The sequence below is a fragment of the Seriola lalandi genome, unplaced genomic scaffold, assembly GCF_002814215.2.
Source record: "Seriola lalandi dorsalis isolate HSWRI2012SDOR001 ecotype SW California unplaced genomic scaffold, Sedor1 jcf7180002052042, whole genome shotgun sequence".
Taxonomy (NCBI): domain Eukaryota; kingdom Metazoa; phylum Chordata; class Actinopteri; order Carangiformes; family Carangidae; genus Seriola; species Seriola lalandi.
In genome coordinates this window covers 88906-113796 of record NW_019522595.1, presented here as the reverse complement: position 1 = coordinate 113796, position 24891 = coordinate 88906, and the positions used below count along the sequence as shown (strand labels likewise).

Below are 24891 nucleotides of genomic sequence, written 5' to 3'. Positions count from 1 at the left end.
CGAGTCCTCATCCCTCACTTGGGGCAATGTGGAGTTTCTGGGAGTGGCTGCTGCTGGCTGGTGGGTGGAATAGTAGAAAGGACTGGGGCAGTTGAGGTGGGGGGCTAGAGAGTCTTTCCAGACTCTTGGAGCCTCTCTAGTCCAAGCCAAACAAAGTGACAGCAGGATTTTGATAAAAGGGTCTCCCCACTCACCTCAGTATCACAAGTCTGAGGAGGTCAGAGCACCTGGCCGAGGTCAACGAATCACTTAAACACACACATCAGTAAACTAACTGCACATAGAGCTCAAAGGACAACAAAGCATTTAAAAAACGTTCTGATTTTAGTATCAAACACACATGCACGCACACTCTTTCTCTGCCCAGCACCAAATCCACTAACATCAGCTGAAATGAACATTCGAATGTTGAAACAGGAAAGAGAAAAATGCAGCTTGCAGTTGATTTGAATGGAATTCTTTGGAGAAAATAAGACTTTAGGGACCAAAATAACTTGAGAAGATGGAGATTTAATTTTCACTGACCAATACATCATGTTGCTGATCATATGTTTTGTGTAATCTGCGAAATAACCACCAACTCCACCTGTCATATAATTGTAGTGGAGTGAAAAGTACAATAAGAGTAGTGAAGTAGAAATAACTCAAGTAACAAACAGGTACCTTTGAACAGTATTGTGCATACAGCAAGTAAAGTCCTGGAGTAAATACTAGTACCTGCAATATAAAGTAATAACTGATGCTGGGAGATATGAACGGCTCCTAAGATCTGGTTCTTACCTTCATTTAACAAACAGGAGCCTGATGGTTTACTGATCTGTGTGTGCGTTTCTTCCTTCTTAAAAACTGTTCTGCCAACAATAATGTACAAATAAACAGCAGATTCTGGCTTATGTAAATGCCAAAAAGCTATTTTACAACAGAAATCTTTCACTGCTGTCACCGCTTATCATGCGACTTGAATTGAGAAGAGATGTTTGGACCTTGATGAGCAAACAAGCTAATTTTCTGAAAAATAATTGTTAAAGTTGGCTAAAGAAAGTTACCATGCCGTGTAAAATGACATTTCAGACACATTATAAGTTCAGTATTTTAATGATTTTTTTTTTTGGGGGGGGGGGGGGGGGGGTTTTGCATCACTGTTAGGAAAGTACAGATTTGAAGTCTGAGGCTCTTCAGAAGTACAGGTGATCGGGCTGATGTCATAGTTTCCAAACAGGCTCTGATGGTCCATCCTTACGTACAGGACAGACGGCGTGCAATGCAGTGATAAGATCCGGAGGAGATACTGAAAAAGCAAGGAAGAAACAATATTTAGACAGAGAAGGAAAGCTATACCCTTCATACTGTTGAGTTATTATATTTTGAGCACTTTCAGAAACATTCGATTATGTCATTTATTGGCTATTCTCAATTGGACTGAATTTATATCGGTACACGTTGGGTAAAGGTAGAAAACCCAAGTTATTAAAAAAGAAGCAGCGTTTGGTGTTAAAGGAGAAGCAGTGCAGTTGAAGTAAACATGTCGGGGCTTCGCGGTAACAGGTGCACCACTCACACTGGTTTCCCAGTCTGAGCAGCAGAGCAACACGCCCCGGGCTGCTTATATCTCTGTCAACCCTCAGCACACATTCCTCCATGACAAACCAGGCATTAGAGCAGATGGAGAGATAGAAAGAGAAAGAGATGGAGAGATATGTATGGTGCATTGAAATGATAAGCGGGATCAGCCAAAGAATAAAAGAATTGGCTGCTACTTTTATTAATTTCTTCACCTCTCTTGACTCCTACGCCGCGGTTTAAGAGTTGGAATTTGCATGATTCTGACATCTTGTGTTGAATGTGTTGTCAAGCAGTCGGAGCAGGATATGATTATTGGACAAACAGTCGTATGGGAAAGGAGGAGCAGGAAACCCAGGTGAAAGGAAGAGTAAGTGGGAGACAGGAAAATGAGAGAGAAAGACACAGAGAGAGAGAGAGAGATGTATAACGTGGGAGGAGAGAGGTGATGAAAGAGTCCCTTCTCAGCAGCACTGGTGCGTAGAGCCAGCACTGACGTCTGTTTGTATGGTGCCATGCATGGGTGCAGGCGCACATGAGCACGCACACCACAGACCAAAGCACCAAGACAGTTGAGTCTTGGTTTCTTACTCCATAGGTGAGTTTCAAGGCGTGAAAGGCAGTCGTTTGAAGATCTGGTGACATCCATCCATCTTCCGTTTCCACATCTTTTCCCTTGCTTATCAGTTCGGGCCAGAGGTCTCTATGGGGCCATTGACACTTTTACCCAATTAGACATGAAAGTACGACAGCAAACAAAAGACTTTGAGGATGTTTGATTGAACTTTACTTGTGCTACTGTCAGGGTTTGTGCAAAGCTACTTTTTTTTTTTTCCTGAAGGCGATAGAGAGATTTTTTTCCAAGTAAATTTTGGAAACCAAGAAACAGAACAGAAACTTGACTTCCTTGTATTCCTACATATATCTAATGATATACATGTACATCTACGATCATTTAAAACATTTAAATTCCTCATGTAACCGTGGGGAAAAAAAAAGAAAACCTCATATTCTGGATGTTTCTTTGTGTTCTGTAAACTGAATCATCGGATTTTTCTTGTTCAGCTGGCACTCGCAGTAGCAATAAATTGACCAAATAAAACATTTTCCCCACTTCCTCTATAAGTAGTACCAAGTTCCATAGTCAAATTGTTAGGAAATTATTAGGTAAATAAACCGTAATTTTACCTTTTTTAAATCATAAGTGTCTCATTCATCATTAACTTTACATATATATATTTATATGAGTGTTATCATATTACATTAGATTAATTATAAATTTACAACTGGCTATTCCTGTTTGATTTTTTTTTGATTTTACAATCAAGTTGCGGTTGCTCTTTATTCATCATTGCACATTTTAGAACTGCAAATAAGTTATTGTGTTGAACAATATCACAAATGTCAATGTCAAGTGTTTCAGAGGATTAAGTGTAAGAATAGTTGGTGTTTAGATGTGGGTGTGATCCTTTCAGGATATTTCCTGTGGCTGAACTACAGAGAGAAACAGAGAGACAGAGAGAGAGAGAAAGAGAGGCTGAAGTGAGGATTAAAGAGTTTAACATTTTGATGTGTTAATTTCACAGCACTAATGAGATACTGACAGAGAAAATATAAGGAAGACAGGGTGAGAAGAGAAAAAGAAACTATAGGCGAGGGAAGCCGTTCACACCCTCAACGAGCTGATGAAAAGTGAAGGAGAGGCTCATGGACACATACCCCTGTTACCTCCATCCTTTTTTCCCTCTGTGCTTCTACAGTTTATACTCTATGTCTGAATGGGATATATGGTAAAGCATAATATGTACTGGGATCCTGGGCCATGAAACAAATCCATTTTAGTCAGCTGCGTTCGAGAAGCTCGGGTGTAGAAGATGAAACTTTAGCTTGAGTTACTTTAATTAAGTTTAATTAAGTAGATGCCTTTTCAGACGTATACCGTGGAGTGATGTGAAGGTGTGTCGTACACAGAAAGTATTCTTTCTTTCTCTTTCTCTTCTGACTTGAAGCCAATTTGCCCTCAGGGCTTTGTGTATAAATGTGTGTGTGTGTGTGTGTGTGTGTGTGTGTGTGTGTGTGTGTGTGTGTGTGTGTGTGTGTGTGTGTCATTCTGTGGGGTGGAGGTGTGTGTGCGAGTGTATGGGCAAGCTGCACAACATGCACTCTTTTCTGTTACCACACCAGATTCCCTCAGGTGTCAGCCGCAAGAGGTGTTCACACACACGAATGCACAGATAAACAGCTACATACAATTATACACACGCACATTACTCTCTCTCTCTCTCTCTCTCTCTCTCTCTCTCTCTCGCTTGCTCGCTCTCTCTCTCTCTCTCTCTCTGTGTGTGTTTGTGTGTGCGTGCGCGTGTGTATAAGAGTGTGTGGGTGGATGATAATATCCATGAGTGACATGAAGACTTTACAGGGATCGCTGCTTTTGGATTCCTGGTAGCACAAGCCATGAGCTTTGGTCTTACTTGTCAGGAGGTGTGTGTGTGTGTGTGTGTGTGTGTGTGTGTGTGTGTGTGTGTGTGTGTGTTTCACTGTTAAGTTGTTGTGAAAGTGAACATTCCACTTGTCCTTTTGTTGATCATACTTTAATGTTAGTATTGCATTGGAAGAAAGTCAGTAAATGTATTTACTCAAGTACAACTTTGTGATCCTTGAGCTGTACTATTTCCATGTTATGATTTTTATTCCACTTTAATTTTTACAGGGAAACACTGACTTTTGATTTTGAGTTACTAAAGAAATTTTTCTTTCTTTCTTTCTTTTTTTTTTTTTTCAACAAACATCATTTCATAAACTCAGATTTATTGTTATAGATGAAAATGCACAACACCATATTAAATAGGACCAAATCTAGCATCAAATTACCTGCACATGCATCAATAACAATAACAATATAGTACGCAGGTGATCATACAAACCTCTAAAATGGACCACTCTGTGAGTACTTTTAATACTTATAGTATATATTTGTGTTCACTCAGTCAAGCTGTATTGACTAAAAAGCAAAACCTTATAATTATTCAAAATTTAATTGCTAAATAAATAAATGTTTCTGTTTAAATGTTTTAAATCGTGAAACTTTTCCACTTTACTTTGGCTCTAAAATGCATCTTATTTTCAATGAGCTTCCTTTAAACCTGCTTCTCCTCAGCAGTTTTAACCACAACAGTAAAGCATCCATTTTTACATCTATGATCCCCAGGAAAATAAAGAGACCAAAACCTGTGTATGACATGGAAATGCAGGGGGAAAGTGAAAAATGATACTGAAAAACTATTAACATGTTAAAGCTAAGTTCCAGACCTCTCCTGCCTTTCTCAGACTCATTACCAAACCGTTCACACCTCCGGGATCCCCAATCTCACTCTTTTATCCAGAGCGATAATGAGATTCAAAACACTCCTGCCTTGGATTGTCTTGCAAAGTGCTCTCTTTTTGCTGCACACACTCATACACATGCAAGCCAGTTTCTCTCCAGCCCAGGAAGAGTTAATAATCCTACACCTGTCCTATCAGACACCTGTTTCTCAGCTCTCAGCCAATCAGGAGAGAGAGGGAAACTCTGTGCTGGAATGAAATAAATCTGGGCTGCGTTCAGAGGGAATCACAACACTTGACTCATCTGCGTGTGTCTCACTGCTTCTCTCTCTGATAGACTGATAGACTCGCCGGCGCAGAGAGACAAACCACATAGAAACAGTGAAGAGTTGAATTTAAAGGAATCTATTCCAGCAGACTTGGACTGGAGACATGACCAAAGAGACTGAGTAAGTTCTGTGGGGATTATTTTCTTTTTCGTTCGTCGTTCGTTTTGGTCTAAAATTGTGCTTCATCAAGATTGTCTGTTTATCGGTTAAGGTAAAAAACGTTTGGTTTAAACTTGGTGAGAAACAGTAAAATGTTTAAGTTAGATTGTAGTCTGGGCAAGATATAAACCCCTCTCTTGTTTCTATTTGCAATGGGACCCCCATGTGAAAGATCCCTGTTTTAAGAAAGGGGTGTTTTGCAAGGGTAACTGATATGGATAGTTTTAACACACACATACACACACACACACACACACACACACACACACACACTCACACACACACAGACACACACAGACACACACACAGACACACACACACACACACACACAAACACGAGTCTGGGGTTGTGGCAGGTCTGTTTCAGCTTGTGTTGTCACTCACCTAGGGGCCACAGAGCACAAAAGGAGCCCGGGAAATAAGAATCTCCTCTTGAGGTGTTGGACAGACACAAAATGCAATGGCAGCATGTAATGCATTAAATTACATAATGGCGAAACCTTAGACACAAGCCCCCCTCCAATCCCCCGTATCTGTGTGAAAACATCCCCACTTTTACTAGTTTTAGTGGGAAATGCAGAATGACTAATGGAGTTGTGTGGTGTTCAGTTTTTCTTTTTTTCTGAGGCTGCTGAGTGTGAGGGGGGGAGACAGGTGCATCTTAGAGCAGGTGTATGGGTTTTGTTTTAGTATTTGTAATGTAGCTGAAATATCACAATTTAGGATATAATTTAGCATCAAAACAAAAGTTAAAATGTGCATTATTCCAAAGCTCAAACGCTGTATTTCTAGTTTTTCGAAGCGCTGTGTCAATATGCGTTCAGTACCTTTCATTAATCCTGGTGAGAAATCCTTGATCCTGATTTCTCTTTTAAGCTTTCCTTGTGAACACCTGTGGTCTTACCCTCCTGTCAGCACATTTAATTAACTGTTTAACCAGAGCAAACTCACTGTTTGTTCATCAGCTACTTCAGACAAACTCAAAAGGGGGTTTATCCCAGTAGACAGGATATTTACAATCCAATATCACCGCAAGACTCTCCAAACAAATCCAATCCTCACAATCCCTTTTATTTTTTTCTTTACAAGTGATATTGAAAACCAGAGCCGACCTCAGTGACGGTTGCGGGTTTCTGTTTACTTAGTAAGAAAATCTCATCACGTCTTTTAAGATCTATGCAAATAAGAAAGCTTTTACAACATTTAGGAATGTAGCGTGTTTTTCTTTCACAACACTGCAAACCACCAGTCATCAGATCTGTATATGTGCATGTGTGTTGGTGGTGTTGGTGGGTGGCCCTTGGCTTTCTAAACTTTTTTTGACACCGCTGCTCCTGAGGGATGTTACTCAGCTTTGTGGTTTTGCAATCGAAACCCTTCCCGCTCAGGGGCAAGTATGTACAGTGCTCCGAAGCTGTGGTACCGCAGCTTGCTCTCGCTTTGTCAAATAAGCATAAACATAAACATGTGAAAGTATGTAATTCTACATTTTTACCTTTTATTTTTTGCTTTTTATGAATATTTTCAATACGTCGATCAATCTGTCTGTTCAATTAATCACTTCCAACTCTGTTCTCCTCTCTGCAGGACTCTGGGACTGGTTTTTCATGGTGAGAACTTCAACTATAACCATTACACAAATTACATCATGGACTCCTGGTCCTACCTGGAGGGCCCTGTCCCCGAGCAGAACCACTCCAAACCCAGACTCCATCCAGGAGACGACCTGGCGGCGTTAACCATGCTTTATGAACAGTGCAAGGTAGAAAATGTGGACTCAGTGCCAGTGGGAAACCACAGTGAATTATATTAGAGGACAAAATTTGAATATCTTTGATCGCTTCTTGATTATGTTTTTCTTTCTTTCAGAGCCAGAAAGATCAGAAGGCTGCTGCCTGCAACCGTGGCGCTAACATCTACAAAATGGACAGGTAAGAACTCCCAGACACACAGTCCATCTGTTCACTCAGTAGCTGTGATTGTTTATATAACTCCGTCTTCAATGTGCTTTACGCGTTTTTACCGAGTAGAGTGCACAGAAAATATAAAAACAAAAGATGATAGATCATTTAAAAAAGTCGAAGTGATCTCCTGCAGTTGTTTCTAGGAGCAGCTGCATGATTTGGAAATGAAATGTCTTCCTATTTATCCCCTGTTATGACTGAATTAAACATATTAGAGAGAGTGTCAATAACAGAAAGAGAAAGGCAGGGCTGTGGGAGGTCATTAACAGGTGAGCAGGTAATCCCCAAGTCAAACACAGTTAGAAGGATTATTGTCCTCCTCTCCAGTCCTTCCATCCATCTATCCTCCCTCTATCATCATCTCTGACTTGCTTAAAGAGTTTCACAACAGGCGGACGGTTGTTTTCACTGAGCTCCCTATTACTACGTCTTCTTAACGCGGGTGAGAAATGGCCATTGTTGGGGCGCAGTGTTGTCCCCTCAAACATTTCTAACAGAGAAACTCAAACACAGGGAAGAAAAAAAGCTGGATTAAGAGACAAATAGTTCCCACCCAGACTCAGACCCTGTCTTTCTGCGATCTCACCTCACAGTAGCTCTGTGTGCAGAGGGCTGAAGTGCTTTTACTGACTGTTGTATGTTTGCGCAGGCTGTCTGCGGGCTTCCGTAATGTTTAAGACACACTACAGCAAACCACTTTAAGGCTGCTTGTTTCCTTGCTATGTTGAGGGTATTGCAGAGTAACGGTGACCTCACAAAGGTGGCTTCCTCCTTTCCTCATACTCCCCACCCCCCCACCCCCCACCCCGGCAGGACTCCAACCAATACCAGTGAACTTGTTTCGATGGAGGCGTCCGCCAACGTCATGAAGATTCTCTCTGAGAGCATTCCCACAAGCCATCCCCAGGAAGTTTTGGGATCAAAGCAGCAGACCTCCATGCCCATCTCTGTTCCCTCAGACACCTACACCACCCTTACCAGCGTGGTGACAGAACCTTATGACAAACAGGAGCTCAATATCATCTTTGACTCCCTGCTGCAGAAGTGGCCAGAGCCCGGTGCGTTCCCTGACCCCAGCAATGAGGTAAGCATTGTGATAATCCGAAAGCAGCAGCTGTGCAGCTCGTCCATCTTTGGGCTTTTCCCTCTTTCATTTATTAACACATTTCCTTGTGTGGATGTCAGACTCTTCCCTACAGCGATCCCTTCCCCGACGACCAGTCCAGCCCCGCCTACTCTGGCTCCTACACTGGCTCCCCACCAGAGAGATTCAGGAGTGAGTTCCAGTTTTCTCTGGGAGCCCCCCTGGCTTCCACTTACAAGTCCAGCGAGCTGCCCATGGTCTACCTGAACAAGGGACAGTTCTACCCCATCACTCTCCAGGGAGTGGACAGCAGCGCCTGCATCACTGCCACCAAAGTCAAAGTGAGTCATGGAGACACATTATTTTAATCTTTATTCATTTAAAAAAAAAAAAAATGTTCCAAGTGGCATTCCCCTCAGGATTTCTTTTTACAGGCTTGTGCTCATGAATACATAAATTCTTTGCATGCCACAAATCAACCCTTCCCAGATATCTGTCCCTCCCTTGGAGCCAGCTCCTCTGTGATTAATCCCCTGCTGACACCCTGCACACTGGGCAGGTACCATTAAAATTACAGTGTCCTGCCCTGTGTAATTTATTCATATGGTGGCATAATGAGGCCAGAGTGCAGCCCAGAGAGGAAAAAAAAAGAAGAGAGGAGTGGACAAGGAGAGGGAGAAGGTGTGGTGTGATTTTAAAAACATAAGCGACAACCTGTTTCTTTGTCAACCGCAAGTGGAGGATAAGAATATACACAAACACACACCAGCTCACTGCAAATAACTGATGACAGTGTGAAGAGAAAAGGGGGATTTGGAGTGATGAATGAAACACGGTGGCTTTTAAAGGAGAGTTGGTCATTCTGAGAGACGTAGGCAGGTGTAAAGAATCACATTCAGTTTGACAAACGCACCTAATTCTCTGCTTTTCTCTCAACCTTTCTCTCTCCACTCCAGACTGTAGTGATGGCCGTGTTTGAGAATGACAAGACCCCAGAAATGCAGCTCCGCTTTTGGAATCACTGGCATGCGCGGCAGCCAACCGTCAAGCAGAGGGTCATTGACATTGGTATGTTCATCTCACATGAAAACACACTTTAAAGTCACTGTACACCTGTACAGACCCTTACACCAAGCACAGTTCCTTAGTCTTCTGTTATGTGTTACATAAGAGAATTAACCAGTCATTCCTGATCTGATTAGAAACCTAAATATTTTTCTTTTATAGCGGACTACAAAGAAGTGTTCAGCGGCATTAGCAACGTAGAGGAGGTGGCTTTCAACGCTCTCTCCTTTGTGTGGAACCCCAATGAAGAAGCCAAGGTAAAAACACACCCCAATATCAAACACAGTGATTGACAAGCAGGCCAGGTCTCTGAAGAGAGAAGTAGCAGAACAGGTGGAAGATTTAGAGGAAAAGAGAGGAAAGGTAGAGAAGGGAGGTGGAGAGAGAAAGAGTGGCTGAGGAGGGAGGGGAGGAATCCCAGATATGCGTTTGGCCCAGAGGCTCCTTTCACCACAGCGAGAGGTGAGAGCCCCGACAGCTTCTCTGTGGCCCAAAGGCGCTGGGGTGGGGCCACCAAACCTGCTGGAAGCAGGAAGAGAGGGGACAGTGTATGCAGGACAGAGAGAATGAGGATAAGATAGAGAGGCCAGAGATTGTGCTTTAATATTAAACATTTAAATGAATTTAAATTTAAATGACCTGATGCCAACATGATGTGTTTAAAATACCCTCTTTTCTTCTTCCCAAGGTGTACATCGGCATCAACTCCCTGAGCACAGACTTCTCCTCTCAGAAGGGAGTGAAAGGCCTGCCCCTGAACCTCCAGATCGACACTTACGACTTCAGCTCAGGAAGCAACCAGCTCTTGCACAGAGCGGCTTGCCAGGTCAAGATTTTCTGTGATAAGGTACATCACCGGTGTCATTTCACTTCATTTACCTGTCTGATACACTGATTCAACTGTGGCATCCGCCGAGTGAAAGTCATCGTCGTAACCATGCGAATGTGCGTGTGTTGTCCTCAGGGTGCAGAGAGGAAGATGCGCGATGAGGAGAGGAAGAGGAGCAAGAGGAGGGGAAAGACTGCTAATGATGCCAACAGTGAGTATTGCAAATAAATGGCTTTTGAAACTGTTTTTGAAACTTTGTTGAAAAAAAAAATATATATATATATATAATTACACTATCCAAGAGAGTATATTCTAATATTGTGGACATTCCTGCTTTATTTCCAGCCAACAAGTCTTTAGTGAGCAGCTCCATGAGCAGTGAATGTACCCTCTTCCAGACCCTGGATGACCACGTCACCCAGCCAGTTCTCTTTATTCCAGAAACACACCTCTCCAGCTTGCAGCGCATGGTAGGTTGCCCTTTCACTAAACTTTATTATTACAGACACCTTTCTGCCACCTTTTCCTCTCCTCTTCTCCTGTGTTGAGTGTTCCAGAAACACCCCCCCTCACGCCCCCCGTGTCCCTGCAGGCAATAGAGACAGGCACGAGAGAGTTTGGGAAAAAACTGTGGGAAAGTATGTAGTTGGGACAGGGGAGGAGGAGATGGTGTCAGCGAAAGTGAGGTGAAGCACCGACTTGACATCAGATGAGCTAATTGGAGTCGAAACCAGGCACCAGTACAAGCCGCTACAGCTGCTGACAGGGAGATTTAAGCTATAGGGGCTTACACACAAAGTACACACACACACACACACACACCTGGTGCTGCAGCGCTCAGACTCACAGGCACACAGACACCGGACATTCAGCGTGCACCACCCTCATGCTCTCTGTTTCTTTCACTCATACACACTTGCAAAAACAGTGAGGGGAGTGTGCTGTTCAGACAGGCCAGTTTTCCCACAGTATGGAGTGTAGAGGGGTGTGTGTGTTTGTGTGTGTGTGTGTGTGTGTGTAGAAGCAAAGAGATGATACAAAAAGAAGGAAAGAGAGAATATGAAAATAAGAAACTAGCAATTACAATATGACTTTACACTGCAGCGCCCCACAGTCTGTATTGAATGACAAAGGCAGAAAAATGTCTTTGATTGGCCGGTGCGATAAAGTGCAGGATGGTCCTATCTGCGTCTCTCCATCAGTGCCCACGCTTACGTGGCTCTGTTAGAGGTTATGGGAAATGCGGTCTTAAAGTAATGATAACATTCCTTTTTCTTTTCTTTTTTTTTTTTTTAGAAGGTGTTAGGCTCAGATAATGCTGGGAAGGGGGACATTAAGCAATGCCTTTATCAGTGACGTTGTGTCTAATCAGATCTCTGGTCTCCACTCTTGTTTCTCTCTATCTCTCTAGGCCGCTCCCATGGACGAGACCGACAGGTAAGCATAGATAGTAAACAGTGTTAACAGCTGTCCATCACGATCGGTTGGTTTCGAATAGACACACAGTGGCTGCATTTGTTTAATGTGAATCTTTTCTTTTGTGTCTGTCAGGAGTTCTCTGAAGAGGTTGTACCCAGACAGAGATCAGAGCAGCTCACCGCCCAGCAAGCAAGCCCGCAGAGAAGATCCCCAGAGAGGTAGATAGAAAACTAAAAGTCTAATGATAATAATCATCAATAATGAGCCGGTGAGCCTCGGTCATCTAAAAATGTCTTTCTTTTCCTTCTTCCTTTTAGTTCTGCTGTACGTGAGGACAGGCGCAGAGGAGGTGTTCGATGCGCTCATGCTCAGCACGCCAACACTGTCAGGCCTACGAGAAGCCGTAAGTACCATACGACCACACGGCGATTTATCTGACCCGAATTCAACAAACGCATACTTGCACATCACGCTGACATAGCATTAACTTTACCATGTGTCATCCGTCAAGTGGATCGGCTTTCTTTCAGCGGGATTTGATGCTAACTGTCATCTCATATTCCTTTCCTTCCTCAGATTTCAGAAAAGTACGGTATGCAAAAAGACACCATTGGGAAAATCTACAAAAAATGCAAGAGAGGGTGAGTTATCTTATTCTTTCTTTTGATATGACTAATGCACTGCTATTATACGACTGGCTTAACACGCGAGATTAGTTAAAGGCGTGCGTTTGAGACAGACGATGAGCATTAATTCAGGGTTTAAGTTGTGTTTTTAATCTCATCCTCCTTTAAGGAAGCTCATGTTGACAAACCGGGTTGGTAGGTTACTTGGCTTGGCCTGCTGGAATGTGTTAATTGCAGCTCCTCCGAAAACAGAAAGACAGATGACTGAAGGAGGATAAAAACATTTCAAAAGTCCTACAGATGAGTCACGGGGCGATTGTTGTACTTATTTATGCTTTCATAACATCATCTCATCAGAAAGAGAGATCTGGCTCGATAAAGGTTTCAGAGGCTTCCAGTCACTAGCTGGAGGTTGTGCCATTAAAATGGGAGTGGTCACATTAACATTAGCTGAACACACGATGAGCTGTTAAGATGTGCACTTCTACTGCGCTGCATTTTGGTGCCCTTCTTAAAAAAAGAAAAAAAAGAAACTGATTGTGTTTAATTTCCTCAAAAGATATTAGGTCAAAAAGGAGGCACTCCAGTGGTAATGAAAAGGTCACCTCCTCTCAGTGATTGATGATTCACAAAGATCTACTTGGGAATTAATTATCGTAACAGTTTAAGCGTTTCAAAAATGTCTTAAAATGTCTTTGAGTCGCGTCTTAAGGTAATAGTAAGGCCCTCCTGACACAGGCTGCGACACCTTTGGGTGATTTTCCTGCTTGCTTTCTTGCTGGCAGCTATCACTGCAGGGGGAGCAGCTAAGCTAACAGGTTGGGTTACATTCTACCTGCAGGTCCCTCCCTCCTATTTTGCTCTTGTCTTCAATCAGCCCCGTCCCTGCAGGCAGAATGCATGAGGTTAGCTCAGACATTGGAGTCGTAAAGACTTACACGTCAGTGTTGGGGAGGAGGAAGAGAGTGACCTGATTTACTCCTACTGATGCAGGAGATATGCCATAACTCTGTTTTTTCTTTCTTTTTTGTACCCAAGAAGCTTCCTTTAAAACAAATGACATGTTGCGCTAGCAGGAAACCTGAGTGAAAAGTAGAGCATAACCCACTTTAGAGCAATTTAGCATGTTCTAGTTTTGAGGATTGATGATTTGTCCCACCTTCTGTGCACCATTTTTTCTTTTTTTTTTCCCACCACAATCACTGGAGTAACCTTTCGTTTTTTTTTTGTCTGTCTTTTCTTCAGGATCTTCGTCAACATGGACGATAACATCATCGAACACTACACCAACCAGTCGGCCTTCCTCATCGACATGTCCGAGGTGGTCTCTGGTCAGTTCCAGGTCACTCTCGTTGAAGTATGAGAACAAGTCAGCTGTCTGCTCTATTGAAGGATGAAAAAAAAAAAGAAAAGAAATCACAGCTGCCAGTTTATACCACCTGTCAAAGCACTGCCCAGTCAGAGACAATGTAAGCTATGGACTTCCCAAACCAAAGACACAACTGGATTGAAGAGGCCTCTCCAGTTTTTGTGATTTCAGATGAAAATGTCACACCGTTTCTTGATTATTATTTTTTTTTGTAAATACCACTTGGCCCTAATTCTTATGGTTTTGCTATTTGAATTTAATATTTTAACATAAGAGCAATTATAATGAACAGCCTGTACATATATAATGTAAATAGATTTTAATATGACAGTGTTTTATGAACTAGCCATGTGCATGTTGCCAACCATTTTCCTCATATTGCTATGTATTTCAATTTTTTTTTTTTTTTTTTACAGTGCCCTGTGCATGATTTGTGTACAGCCTGTATTTTCAGCATTTTCAGAGATTGGTATTCTTGCTGCTTTCAGTATACTCATCATTTCTTCTGCAAGAGCCAATGGTGCGTTTTCTCAGCCACATCCTGCTGATAATGATTTTCACTGCCAAAAGTATCTTAGTCTCTTAACCCTTCCTCTAGGTTCCTGTTAGTTTCACGACTAAGTTGGCCCGACACTGGGTTGCATTCAGAACCAAAAGTCACACATTTCCACCCATAAAACCACAGGAGAGTTTGTAGTGGGCTGTCATTCAGCCCAAAGCTGTGGACATTTCCTGACTGTAATGGTGTAACCACAGATTTTTTACCTGGAAACAGTTCAAACCCCTACAACCCTGAGGCCTGCCAGAGGACTTTCATATGTATGCGTGTGTTTAAGCATGAGTGTGTGTGTAAAAAGTTGCAGGATTTTTTTTTTCCTTATACATTATGCATCATTTCAAAGCGAACATGTATCCTTGTAATATTTCATTATTATACTATGGCAATTCTGGTTGTGTTAGTCAAATCTTGCCCCCCTTTTGTAAGAAAATAAAAAAAATGTATAATAGCTTCTTTGGACTCTGTCGTTACTGTAAAGATCTGATTGAAAAGCCAGCCATTCACAGGCTTCTGCCAGGATCAGTTATCAACGGAACAAATAAATGATAATGATCAGATGCTTCCTGTGTGTGTGTGTGTGTGTGTGTGTGTGTGTGTGTGTGTGTGTGTGTTTGTGTGCGCGCGCACAGTTATAATTAGCCTTTTGAGGTGAAGTGCAAATTGGAAATGTAGAAACAGCTGATTATTTTATCTGCTCTACAGATCAAACAAAACCATAGAATCCATCTGTATGAGGGAGGGGTGGTGGTGGTGATGGTGGTGGTGGGGTGTCGTATACAGACGAACAGACAACAAACATGATCATGTTTTGGTTTTTTAGCAGCTCGTCGTGGCCCTAAAACAGGCAGCACACACATTGAAGTGTGCTGCCTGTTGTATATACAGAAGACCTCAGTGCTTTTCCCTATTTGGTGACACTGACAGGGAAAGCAGGGAAGCAATCTGTCCTAGATGTAACACACGCGCGCGCACACACACACACACACACACACACACACACACACACACAAACGCGCAAAGAAAGTAAGACAGAGAGGCAGAGACGCAGACAGTCGGGGAGGCAGCAGGAAAAAAACAGAAACAAACAAGAGACGTGAAGACAGAGGGAATTAGAAGGCGCAGATAGGTGGAGAAGACTGCTTAAGCAAAGACAGACGAGGACGAAGAGAGAGCAAGAATAATGAAGACGTGGTTGCACCATCTGCTGCGAGAGAGGGAAACATGTTAACCGTGCAGACGAGAGCAGAGAGCAGCCAGCCCATCTGCAGCGAGATGCACACGACCCCCAGTGAATGGTAAGTGCCTGTGACTTCATGGGCTCTGTGTGTGTGTGTGCGTGTGTGTTTGTGTGCGTGTGCGCGCGCTTGTGCGTGCGTGCGTGCGTGTCTGTTTGCAGTCGCTCAAAGTGTGCCTGTGTGAAAGAAAGCGTTGTGGCTATTAATAACCTACAGTATGTTTATCATATTCAATTCATGACCAGCCTCTGCAGATGCTTCCATGCCTTCGATATGGCCAGAAATAAATCAGGCGTCAGATGAAGTCAGTGCACTCACAGTACCTCACTGCAGAGGCAGTGGACCTGGCGGGTGTTTGATATGATCTGAAGGATTTTTGACAAAGCTCTGATTTGGCCTGCTCTAAGTGTTTTTCTAATTTTAGAAATGCACTTAAAGCTGCCTAAAGCAACAACCTGAAAAACACAAAGAGAAGAAATGTGACTGAGTAACAAGTGACACCTTTGGACAAAATACTTTGAACCTGATTGAGGTGAGGCTTTATCGTGCAGTCGACTGTCAAACCCCCTTGAATTCACTCCTAACGCAGAGAAGTGATGGTGTCCTGAGAGCTGGGTCAGGCCTCCTGATTCCTGTTGTCTGTCACCTTCTCTCTTTCCCGTCATGTCAATGAAAACATTCTGGTAGCAAAACAAAGAGGAAGTACTGCCATGTTTCCCATCACAGTGTGAGCGCAGTATATTTAGATACTGACGACACAAGAATGACAATGCACTCCACCTTTAAGATTATTGTCAACAACCCTCCAGTGCCTTTTTATGAATAAGTTCACATTTAACAATTAATCAAGTCAAATTACACAAAGATGAATCGCCTGGGCTGGACATCCCTTTCCAGTGCTTTATGTTGTGCAACAATTACTGCAGTAACAAACAGTTACAGTAACAACAAATACTTTTCGAAAGGTTCCTGCTCCTGTTCATAAAATATTCCTTATATTATTTATTAAATCCTGCCAGTAAAAGTCACTCACACCTTTTGTTGTAGCTTTTTGCTTCAAGGACGTGACTTTTGTAACCATTATTTTTTTTTATGTAGAGCACATGATGGTGTCAGCAGTTTGTTTTTATTTATCACTGTAATTTTTTTTTTTTTTAAATGTATTGCAAATAAAACGTCTGCCTCATATTTCATCATCACCACGTGAGGCTTTTTGGTATAAGAAGAACGTTTGGAGGAGAAAAGAAATGTGTGATTGATTCCTTCTGTTAAACCTGTACCGCCTTGTACACCTGCTGTGGAAAATGAGACAGTATGAAGAAATGTTGATTTTCCACACGGAAGTCATGATAATAGCTCCGCTGTGGGTGTTGACTGAGATATTTACTGATTGTGGCGTGGCTGTGTTTGTTTGTGTCCTGGATGACTCAGACACGCACATCTTCAAGCTGTCTTGTCCCCGTCCCTGAGGGCATTCTGTCTGTTCTCCTCCGGCCTGAGACGCTGTGGCTGGACTCACTCTGCATTCAGACACTGGCCTGACGTTATTACTAACCCAACTCAATTCGTCCAAGGTCATATCTGGCCGTCACCCATCAGACTTTGAGACAATAGCAACAAACACACAGACACACACACACACACACACACACACACACACACACACACACACACACACACACACACACACACATGCACAGCTGTGTTTTACTATTCATGTACTCAAGATTCTTGCATAGAGAGGAGTCTAAAAAGCAAAGCCACACACACCCTGTCACGTTGAGACTGGCCAGGTTATCGTATCCTAGCAACAGAGACAGGCATCGACCGTTCAGCCTTTATTTTTCTGTCCAGCGCTGGAGCAGTGAAGCCAGACCTCCTTCTGTTTTCTCCGGCTGCTCGGGCGCTTGTCTCTGCTGCACTTCACACCTGTGTTTCCTCTCACGTCTCTGTCTCTGTCTCGCTCTCTCTCTCTCTCTCTCCATCATGTCAGCCTGATGTGCACCGCCTCCCTCTCTGACCGAGTCTTCTTCTTCCGCTCAGACATTCACAATGAAGAGTCTTCAGCAAAGAGGCAGGAGAGTTTCAAGGAAGAGGTAAGGGATGAGCTTCTCTTTATTAATCTCTAATTCATTCATCTGTTGAATTAACATTTTCAAATCTTTGTATTAAGCTTTTTGTATTAACAGCTAAGGTTTGCATATTTGTGAAGAAAATATTCAAGTTATAAGTTCACTGTTTCCTTGCAGACACAGATAAATCAGCAGCATCTGATCAGAGGAGATATTTGTGAATTGTAACTGGATTTTTCTTCTATGTGAGATTTAATCCTCTTCATTATCACATCACAATTTATTTATCTTTTTGCAGAATAGAGCCCTGTTGTTCTGAGGGGTCCCATGACACTGACATATGATAATAACAAGCAGCATCCGTGTCTGGAGGAGGAGAGCAGCCACTGCCATCTTTCGTTTTGGAAAAGACCCACATTGAACGCAGGTCCTGGTTTGTTCTTACAGAAAACAAATGAGCTTTACGTCTTGAGAGTTTTCCGGTTGTACCACTGACGATGCACACTCCTGCCTCCATGGTGATGGGGATCGTCTTTGCCCCTTTGGGACTGGTCCTCGTCTTCACCGCGGCCATCACCCCTCAGTGGAGAGAGGGACAGGCACGTCTGGGCATGACGGCGCCGGGGTCACTTCTTCGCTCAGGACTCAAGGGTCATGGGATGGGGGTCAGGTCCGGGTCGGTTGAGACTCTGCTCTTGCTGCGCTCTGATGGACTTTGGGAGAGCTGCCTGCAGGTGGAACACTCAGAGCTGAAGCAGTGCTGGCCTGTTGGAGGTCCGTACCAGAGAGACCCGCGGGTTCGCCTAGCACAAGGTTTGGTCCTGACCTCCTTGTTCCTGTGCGGCACTGGGATTGTTCTGGCTTGTATTGGAGTCCGGTGCTGGACGGATCTACCTCTGAGAGGTGTAGCAGCTACAGGTGGACTCCTGGTGGTGATGGCCGGGCTGCTGAGTCTGACTGCCCTCGGGGTGTACACCCACAACCTTGGACGACTGGGGATGGTAAGTCCAAGCCAAGGGATCAATAACCACAGGTTCCCCCACCTCAGCCTGCGTCCGGCCGGCTCGCTCTACTTTGGGTGGCTGGGTTCATGTTTGCAGGTGCTGGGAGGCAGTGCTCTGCTGTTCGGCTTCAAACGCCCAAGATGTCTGACCTGCCCGTCCTGCCCAGAGCTACCTGTCTGCCCTGTGTGCCGTTCATGTGCGGAGATAGAGCCAGAAACAGATGTGTATGAAGTCACCTGTTAGAGCGGAAAAACTGGGTGAAGACGACCAAATCCGGACATGTGGAAACTTCTTAAAGTCTCATCAGCTAATAAATCTGCCACTAAATACAAACAAGTCAGTTAAAATATGATTGAACATTGCCTCTATCTGATTAATGGACTCTAATGTCAGGTATGAACATGATGGATGCAGCTGCCTCTTGACATATGCAGGAACATCATGTAAAAGACAAAGTGATGAAGATCGTTACAGATTCATTAAGATCGTCACGGTTGAAAAGAGCTCAAGTTCCCGCTGCCTTTAACTGCAACATGTAGTGAAACATGACTGAAGTGTCTCTCTGTGCTGCCTTTTACGATGTAGCCATGCCTCTCTGTACTGTTAGCAAGAAACATGACATCGTTTGTGCCCGAACCAAACTGTGAAATGTCAAATATGCGTGATAAATTATAAGAGCAGTTGTTTAGATTATATTAGGGCTTCAAACATGTATGGAAGAGCTAGTTTTAGATTACTACTGTAGAATTAAAAAAAAAAAAAAGGATTTCATTTGTACTTTCTAGTTTTAAGTTACTTGTTAACAGAAATTTGTGCTCAACTAACGAATATGAAATTCCTCTTTTCCTTACAAATATGGTTCTTTGGAATTCAGCCAACAATTTTCAAGAAGTTTCTTCATAAGGATGTGCAATCTGCTTTTTAACGTTTTTTAGATTCAGTCACTGCGAGCAACAAAAAAAAAAAGAAAGAAAGAAAAAAAAAAGACCAGTTTTAGAGGTCAGATTACTGTAAACACATTGCGAGTAACCTGCTAATTTCCTAGCCTGTTTGTCAGGGTAAATCTTTGTATGATATCTTCACTGAGGAACCTTCATCTGTCGAATGTGACGTGACCGACTTGATAACACAAACAGTGATAAATGTGTTTGGAGAGGAGGATGTACAACAGGGTATTGTTTATTCTTTGTATATTATTTGTTGTATAGTGTGTTCATTGAATAAAACATTTCAACAATATCTCACTGTGCGCTGCATCCTGGCACTGCCGTTTCAGAGATGAAGGACAGATTTCTATTTAGCTTGCGAACACAAGTCAATGAAAATGATTAGATAAGATTCATCCCATTCAGAATAAATGTACTCAGACTGATGCTGCTCCTGCGCTCAGTGCCACAGCGATGTCATACCTTACTAATTACGCTGTATGTGCACATCTTTTCTTTAGAGTTGGACAGTAAATTAAATTCATTGTCTCCACACAAAGCTAAAGGGCAGAGAGGTCATCACAGCCAACCCGCAACAGACAAGGCCACAGATTGTGATGAATTTATGTGCGTTAGCTTATGTGAACAGATCATGACCCGGTGAGAGAATGGGCAATTCATTAGCAAACAACATTCATCCATCGCGTAACTATTTTTAATCTGAAATTAAAAGTAGTTTAGAAAATGTATTCACTCATATTAATTTTGTACATAAATAAGACGAGAATATCTTTGAATGTTTGTGTGTTTTTTTTTTTGCATAATTTGTCTGGGTCTACTCGAATCTTCTCAGAGATGTGACCTTCCCCTCGGAGTGTTAATGCAAAGAGCAGAATGCAAAGAAAAGTCTCGACTGGCTGAAATTCATGCACAAAAGACAGACGCGGGCACACACATGTAAAGGCATGCGTTTGTGACCTGCTCTTTCTGTCTCGTGTTAACTTACATGTACATACACATGTAGACACACACACACACACACACAGAAATTGAAAGAAGGATCAGAGAAAAGGAATCTGAGGACACAAAGGTGGAACTTCACGACACATTTCAGTGATCGTCTCGCTCCCTTTTTTATTAAGCTGATGGAAGATTACAGCGATAAGGAGCAGGGTCACATCGGACATCTCAGCACTTGAGGAGTCTTCACTTGTTTTGCTGCATTCACGGCAAACTTGGGCAATAAAAAGGAACGCTGAACCAGAACCAGGTCATACAGCTCTGCCATGTGGTTCATATACACAGGTGTACACAGGAGGCCTCAAGGACATAACCTTGACCAACAAAGGAGCTCCAACGAGTGAAAGTGAATTTTCTGTTTTGAATTTTCTGTGCAAAATATTTAAAATCTATACCTTTATTAAGGTAATATACAAATAAGTACAGTATTTATAGTAAAACTGTATTTACATATCACTTTACAAGAGGCATGAATTTTATTACAAATTCTCAGTGAATTTTCTAAGAAAAGTTCTAGTTGATAGTTTTTAGCATAAGACGAACAAGACAGCCTTAAAATCCTATAAATATATACTGAAATCAGATTGACACTTGGCAAATTGTTCTTTTCTCTGTTGTAAACTCATCATGTTTGTTGTGAGCAAGTACTGGGTTCAATGTGTTTCCTATAGAAAAAGACAAACAGGTGTGCACTGATGCATTTCACCGACATACTTGATTAAAGCGTTGATTTAGTGGCAGCTTTTAACTGATCCTTTCGGGCGAACGTCAGCAGCTGACACGCACCTCTCTCACACTGCCGCATCACAAGCATCTTGCATTTGTCTGATTTTCGTTAACGGGGCAGTTCTGCAGTGGTGTGACTGTTCCACCGTGGTCTTAAATGTAGAAGTAGTTCTCAGCAGCTTCTCCGCTCTCCGCCATCTCGCTCAGCTGTTTGTTTATTGAGTCCTGCAGCGACCCCAGAGAGAGTTCTAACACTGGACTGGTCTCTGTGTCCGGAGAACCCTGGGGGATCTCCAGGAGAACGTCAGACGGCTCCGCGTCCACTAACTGCTCCCCGTCGCTCAGGCTCAGTCTGTATGCGCCTTCTGTGTCTGCCGTGGCTGTTTCCTTAGCGACGGTTTCCAAGGCAACCTCCGCAGCAGGCGTGTCCTGCGTCGCAGCGTCGTCCTCTCCTTTGGAGGCCTTGAGTGCAGTCAGTTTCTCGATTTCTTGAATTAATTCCTCGTTTTGCTCCTTCCACTGACGGTACTTTGAGGCTGTCAGATCAGAGTCCTCCAAGATCTTATTGATCTGCTGCAACTCTGCTTCTTTTGCCTGCAGAGCAAACAGGGGCTTCAGTGAAAACACAAAACTAATCAAACATGAATTCGTCTGATTTTGAGTGACGAGAACAGCATCCTTGTTTGATTCTTATTTCCTTGAATCAAATGAAAAAACATTTGACTGCTGCACAGCTGAACTACTTCTACTTCTATTACATCTGCTTCTTTACAGAACTTTGTTAACAATAAGAGAACAATCCTGATCTCAGCCTGATCACATGCAAACGTGCAAAATTCAGTCAGAACAGAAAATATAGGAACTTAAGACTCAAGATTTGAATAAATGATTATCAGCAACACTGTGATTTCTGACTGGCGAATGCGTCACTATTCATGGTTTGTCCAATAATTGATAAAATGTAGCAGAGTGAAAGTGTTTGTCCTGTGTCATTATATTGTTATATGAAGTTGTGTGTTGACAGTAAATGAAAACCTGACTCCAGCTCACCTTCAGGGTGCTCTGCAGGGCCCGGAGTGTGTGTGCCTTCTCATTAATGACAGGGTTCTTGTTGCGTCGAATGAATGATTTCCTGAAGTGGTCGTGCGTAAACGGCTGCTCGTGGCCGATCAGAGAAACTCCTCCCTCCTTAATGTTGTTTAACATCTTACCCATCTCATCCTCTGGGACGCCTTCTCACATGAAAGTGACAGGAGAAAGAGATGGAAGTAAATACAAAACACGGCCATTGGGACCTGGTTGACAGCAGCATACACACAAAGCTGTTAGGAACTATCCATTTGGGGACAGCTGATTGGACAAAATATCCACAGGGTAAAGTCGAGGAAACAACATGTCATGAAGGAGAAGATTTTTCCAAACACAAACTATTAAGATATCTATCAATGGGACTCAGTCTTCACAAATTAAAGAAATTATTTACCGAGGGAGAAAATAAGAAAGCAGCAAGGAGTGGAGACAGTGACAGAGTACAAACCTGATCCTTTGCCGCCCCCTGTCGGAAGACCCGATAATGTTGCCTTGTTCGTCTTCCCCTTTGGGCGAGGCAGAGTGTTGGACTGCACTTTCTGAGGCACATAATGAAAACACATTATGATCTGAGTCGTACTCTGCCTATGTCTATGTGTGTGTGTGTGTGTGTGCATGTCTAACCCTCTCACTCACCTTGTTTCTTCTGCGGGGTGAAGGAGATCTCTCGCTTTCTGATTCAGTCTCGCTGTAACATTCTGTCCAAAAATCAACACAGGTTTTAACTCGGTGATATGACGGTACCATATATATCAATATACATATACACAATACTTATGTACTACATTCAACTTTTCTGATAATTTTTAACTGTCTGACAAGACTTGGTTAAAATGCAGGTAACCATAGCAACAGTATTTATGCTTATGCTACCATTTGACTCTGTCTGTTGAAACCACCATGACCGTAGATTAACATAGACAACAAACGATCTTAAAATATTATCTTTGATGATGGGACAAGTGTGAGGACCTGGAGGAGGAAGCACCACCATCTTGCCCACTGTGCATTATTGCTATTAAAGCTGATAATATATGCACAGAGGTACGGGTGCAATGAATTTTGGAAGTAAGAAACCACTAAATAGATATTTTAGATGCACATGTTTAAGTGATTAGGTCTCAGATAAAAGTATTTGGAGAACATCAACCTACCCTCTTCACTGTCAGGGCCTTCGTTGAACTTCTTGTGCTTCTGTATGGCTGTAATCAGACAGTTAATCCATCTGGAGCAAACAAAATGACAAGATGTCAAAAATATTGTTAGTACATCTCTAATGTCTGGAATTATGCTATCATATATATTTCAATTTCAACATCAGTGATCTTTACTTTACAGAACAAACTACTAAAAAAACAACTGTAGGGGGCAGTACAGACCAACGCCTGTCACAGCATGATTCAACACCTCTGCTGTGCTCACTGTGTACAATAAAATGAATGAATGACGACATTGTATTGGAGCTGGTGCTCCCCCCCACCAACCACATAATCTAGATCCTCTTTCACTGGCTTTAGCCCACTGTTGGTTATTTATGTGAGAATTTCAGTTTTGGTGGCTAAACTTGAATTATTGCTCTTCCTCCTCGAGCCCGGAGAAAGAGAAAGACAGAAAAGCAGAGAGAGGACAGACAGGCTGAACGTACTTGCTCATGTCGCTGACATTGTCGACAGCGAAGAAGAAGTTCTGAAACCTCTGGTGGCCCATTTTGAACACGCTGGTGGATCGAGAACAGAGAGAGAGGGGAGTCACGAACATGAACGTGAATCTCAGAGCACAAGAAATTGGTCACAGTGAAATTAATACACATAAATCTGCAGAAACACACACACCCCCCTTGTGAGTAGTGATTAGACTCTGTGAATTCATAAGATACAAGATACACTTTTTCCTGAACAGTTGATTTTGAAAACAGAGAAAATGGTTTGTTTTGGACAGTTTCCTCCATCATGAATGTAACTATTGCATAAAACCAACACATATCTTCATTGTGCACAGGGACAATAAAGTTTCTGTTTCAAACTAAAAGACAGTTTTCCATTTCAGCACCGTATCTTTCATAAGATCTCCAAACTTCCCAGAGAATATGTTAAACAGCCTGTTAAGATGATCCATCATTCAACCTTACGTAACCCATATGAAACATAGGGCTACTAAAACCCTATGTGTCGTTTAGGAGTGTGGTTGCATGTTGTTTCCTGTGGGAGCACAATACACTCTGCAAAACAGAGTGGGATGATTAAGAGGCAGGGGAACAAAACGGAAAGAGCAAATGATATTAAGCAGGATTAAAATTGGACACAGTAACCTTAACAGTACACTATACATTGCGGGAACCATCCAATGGGTTTTTGTGATCGTTGCCAACAGGTTGAGGCAAATAAATTAACATATTTTTATGTCATGGAGACAGTTTGAACAGGAAAGAGTACAACTGATTACACAATTACGGAAGATAGCAGAGAACAACATTAAAAAGTATTATAAAATGTGGACACAGTGCTCCGGGAGGGAAATTGTTATTTATTT

At 42.6% G+C, this 24891-nt stretch overlaps 3 protein-coding genes across 6 annotated transcripts in view; 2 read left to right on the top strand and 1 right to left on the bottom strand.

The window, feature by feature from the left end:
* The first annotated feature begins 5181 nt into the window (after nucleotides 1-5181).
* On the top strand, nucleotides 5182-14738 carry grhl3 (grainyhead-like transcription factor 3). The gene is made up of 15 exons (XM_023399513.2): nucleotides 5182-5336; nucleotides 6963-7137; nucleotides 7245-7306; nucleotides 8153-8423; nucleotides 8525-8764; nucleotides 9380-9491; nucleotides 9651-9745; nucleotides 10177-10335; nucleotides 10453-10528; nucleotides 10663-10787; nucleotides 11729-11754; nucleotides 11869-11954; nucleotides 12054-12139; nucleotides 12313-12377; nucleotides 13608-14738. The coding sequence occupies exons 1-15, from the start codon at nucleotides 5320-5322 to the stop codon at nucleotides 13723-13725; spliced, it is 1713 nt and encodes a 570-aa protein (XP_023255281.1). The 5' UTR covers nucleotides 5182-5319; the 3' UTR covers nucleotides 13726-14738.
* Nucleotides 14739-15263: 525 nt separating this feature from the next.
* cldn23l (claudin 23-like) lies at nucleotides 15264-19840 on the top strand. Of its 3 annotated transcripts, none has more exons than XM_023399529.2 (3): nucleotides 15264-15585; nucleotides 17569-17621; nucleotides 17896-19840. In XM_023399529.2, exon 3 carries the CDS (start codon nucleotides 18095-18097, stop codon nucleotides 18842-18844), a length of 750 nt encoding a protein of 249 aa, XP_023255297.1. In that variant the 5' UTR covers nucleotides 15264-15585; nucleotides 17569-17621; nucleotides 17896-18094; the 3' UTR covers nucleotides 18845-19840. The 3 variants fall into 3 exon arrangements, with proteins under 3 accessions (XP_023255297.1, XP_023255295.1, XP_087028227.1); XM_023399527.2 differs by having other exon boundaries at nucleotides 17519-17621; XM_087172101.1 differs by lacking the exon at nucleotides 15264-15585 and having other exon boundaries at nucleotides 16834-17621.
* A 762-nt stretch (nucleotides 19841-20602) lies between these two features.
* cnksr1 (connector enhancer of kinase suppressor of Ras 1) overlaps nucleotides 20603-24891 on the bottom strand; it is a 29245-nt gene continuing 24956 nt past the window's right edge. For both annotated transcript variants that reach the window (XM_023399520.2, XM_087172096.1), the window contains 6 exons: nucleotides 24008-24079; nucleotides 23517-23587; nucleotides 22999-23060; nucleotides 22811-22901; nucleotides 22324-22505; nucleotides 20603-21867 (listed from right to left, as the gene is read on the bottom strand). In XM_023399520.2, the coding sequence (XP_023255288.1) occupies nucleotides 21427-21867; nucleotides 22324-22505; nucleotides 22811-22901; nucleotides 22999-23060; nucleotides 23517-23587; nucleotides 24008-24079 (919 nt within the window). In that variant the 3' untranslated portion in view covers nucleotides 20603-21426. The remainder of the gene's footprint in view (nucleotides 21868-22323; nucleotides 22506-22810; nucleotides 22902-22998; nucleotides 23061-23516; nucleotides 23588-24007; nucleotides 24080-24891) is intronic.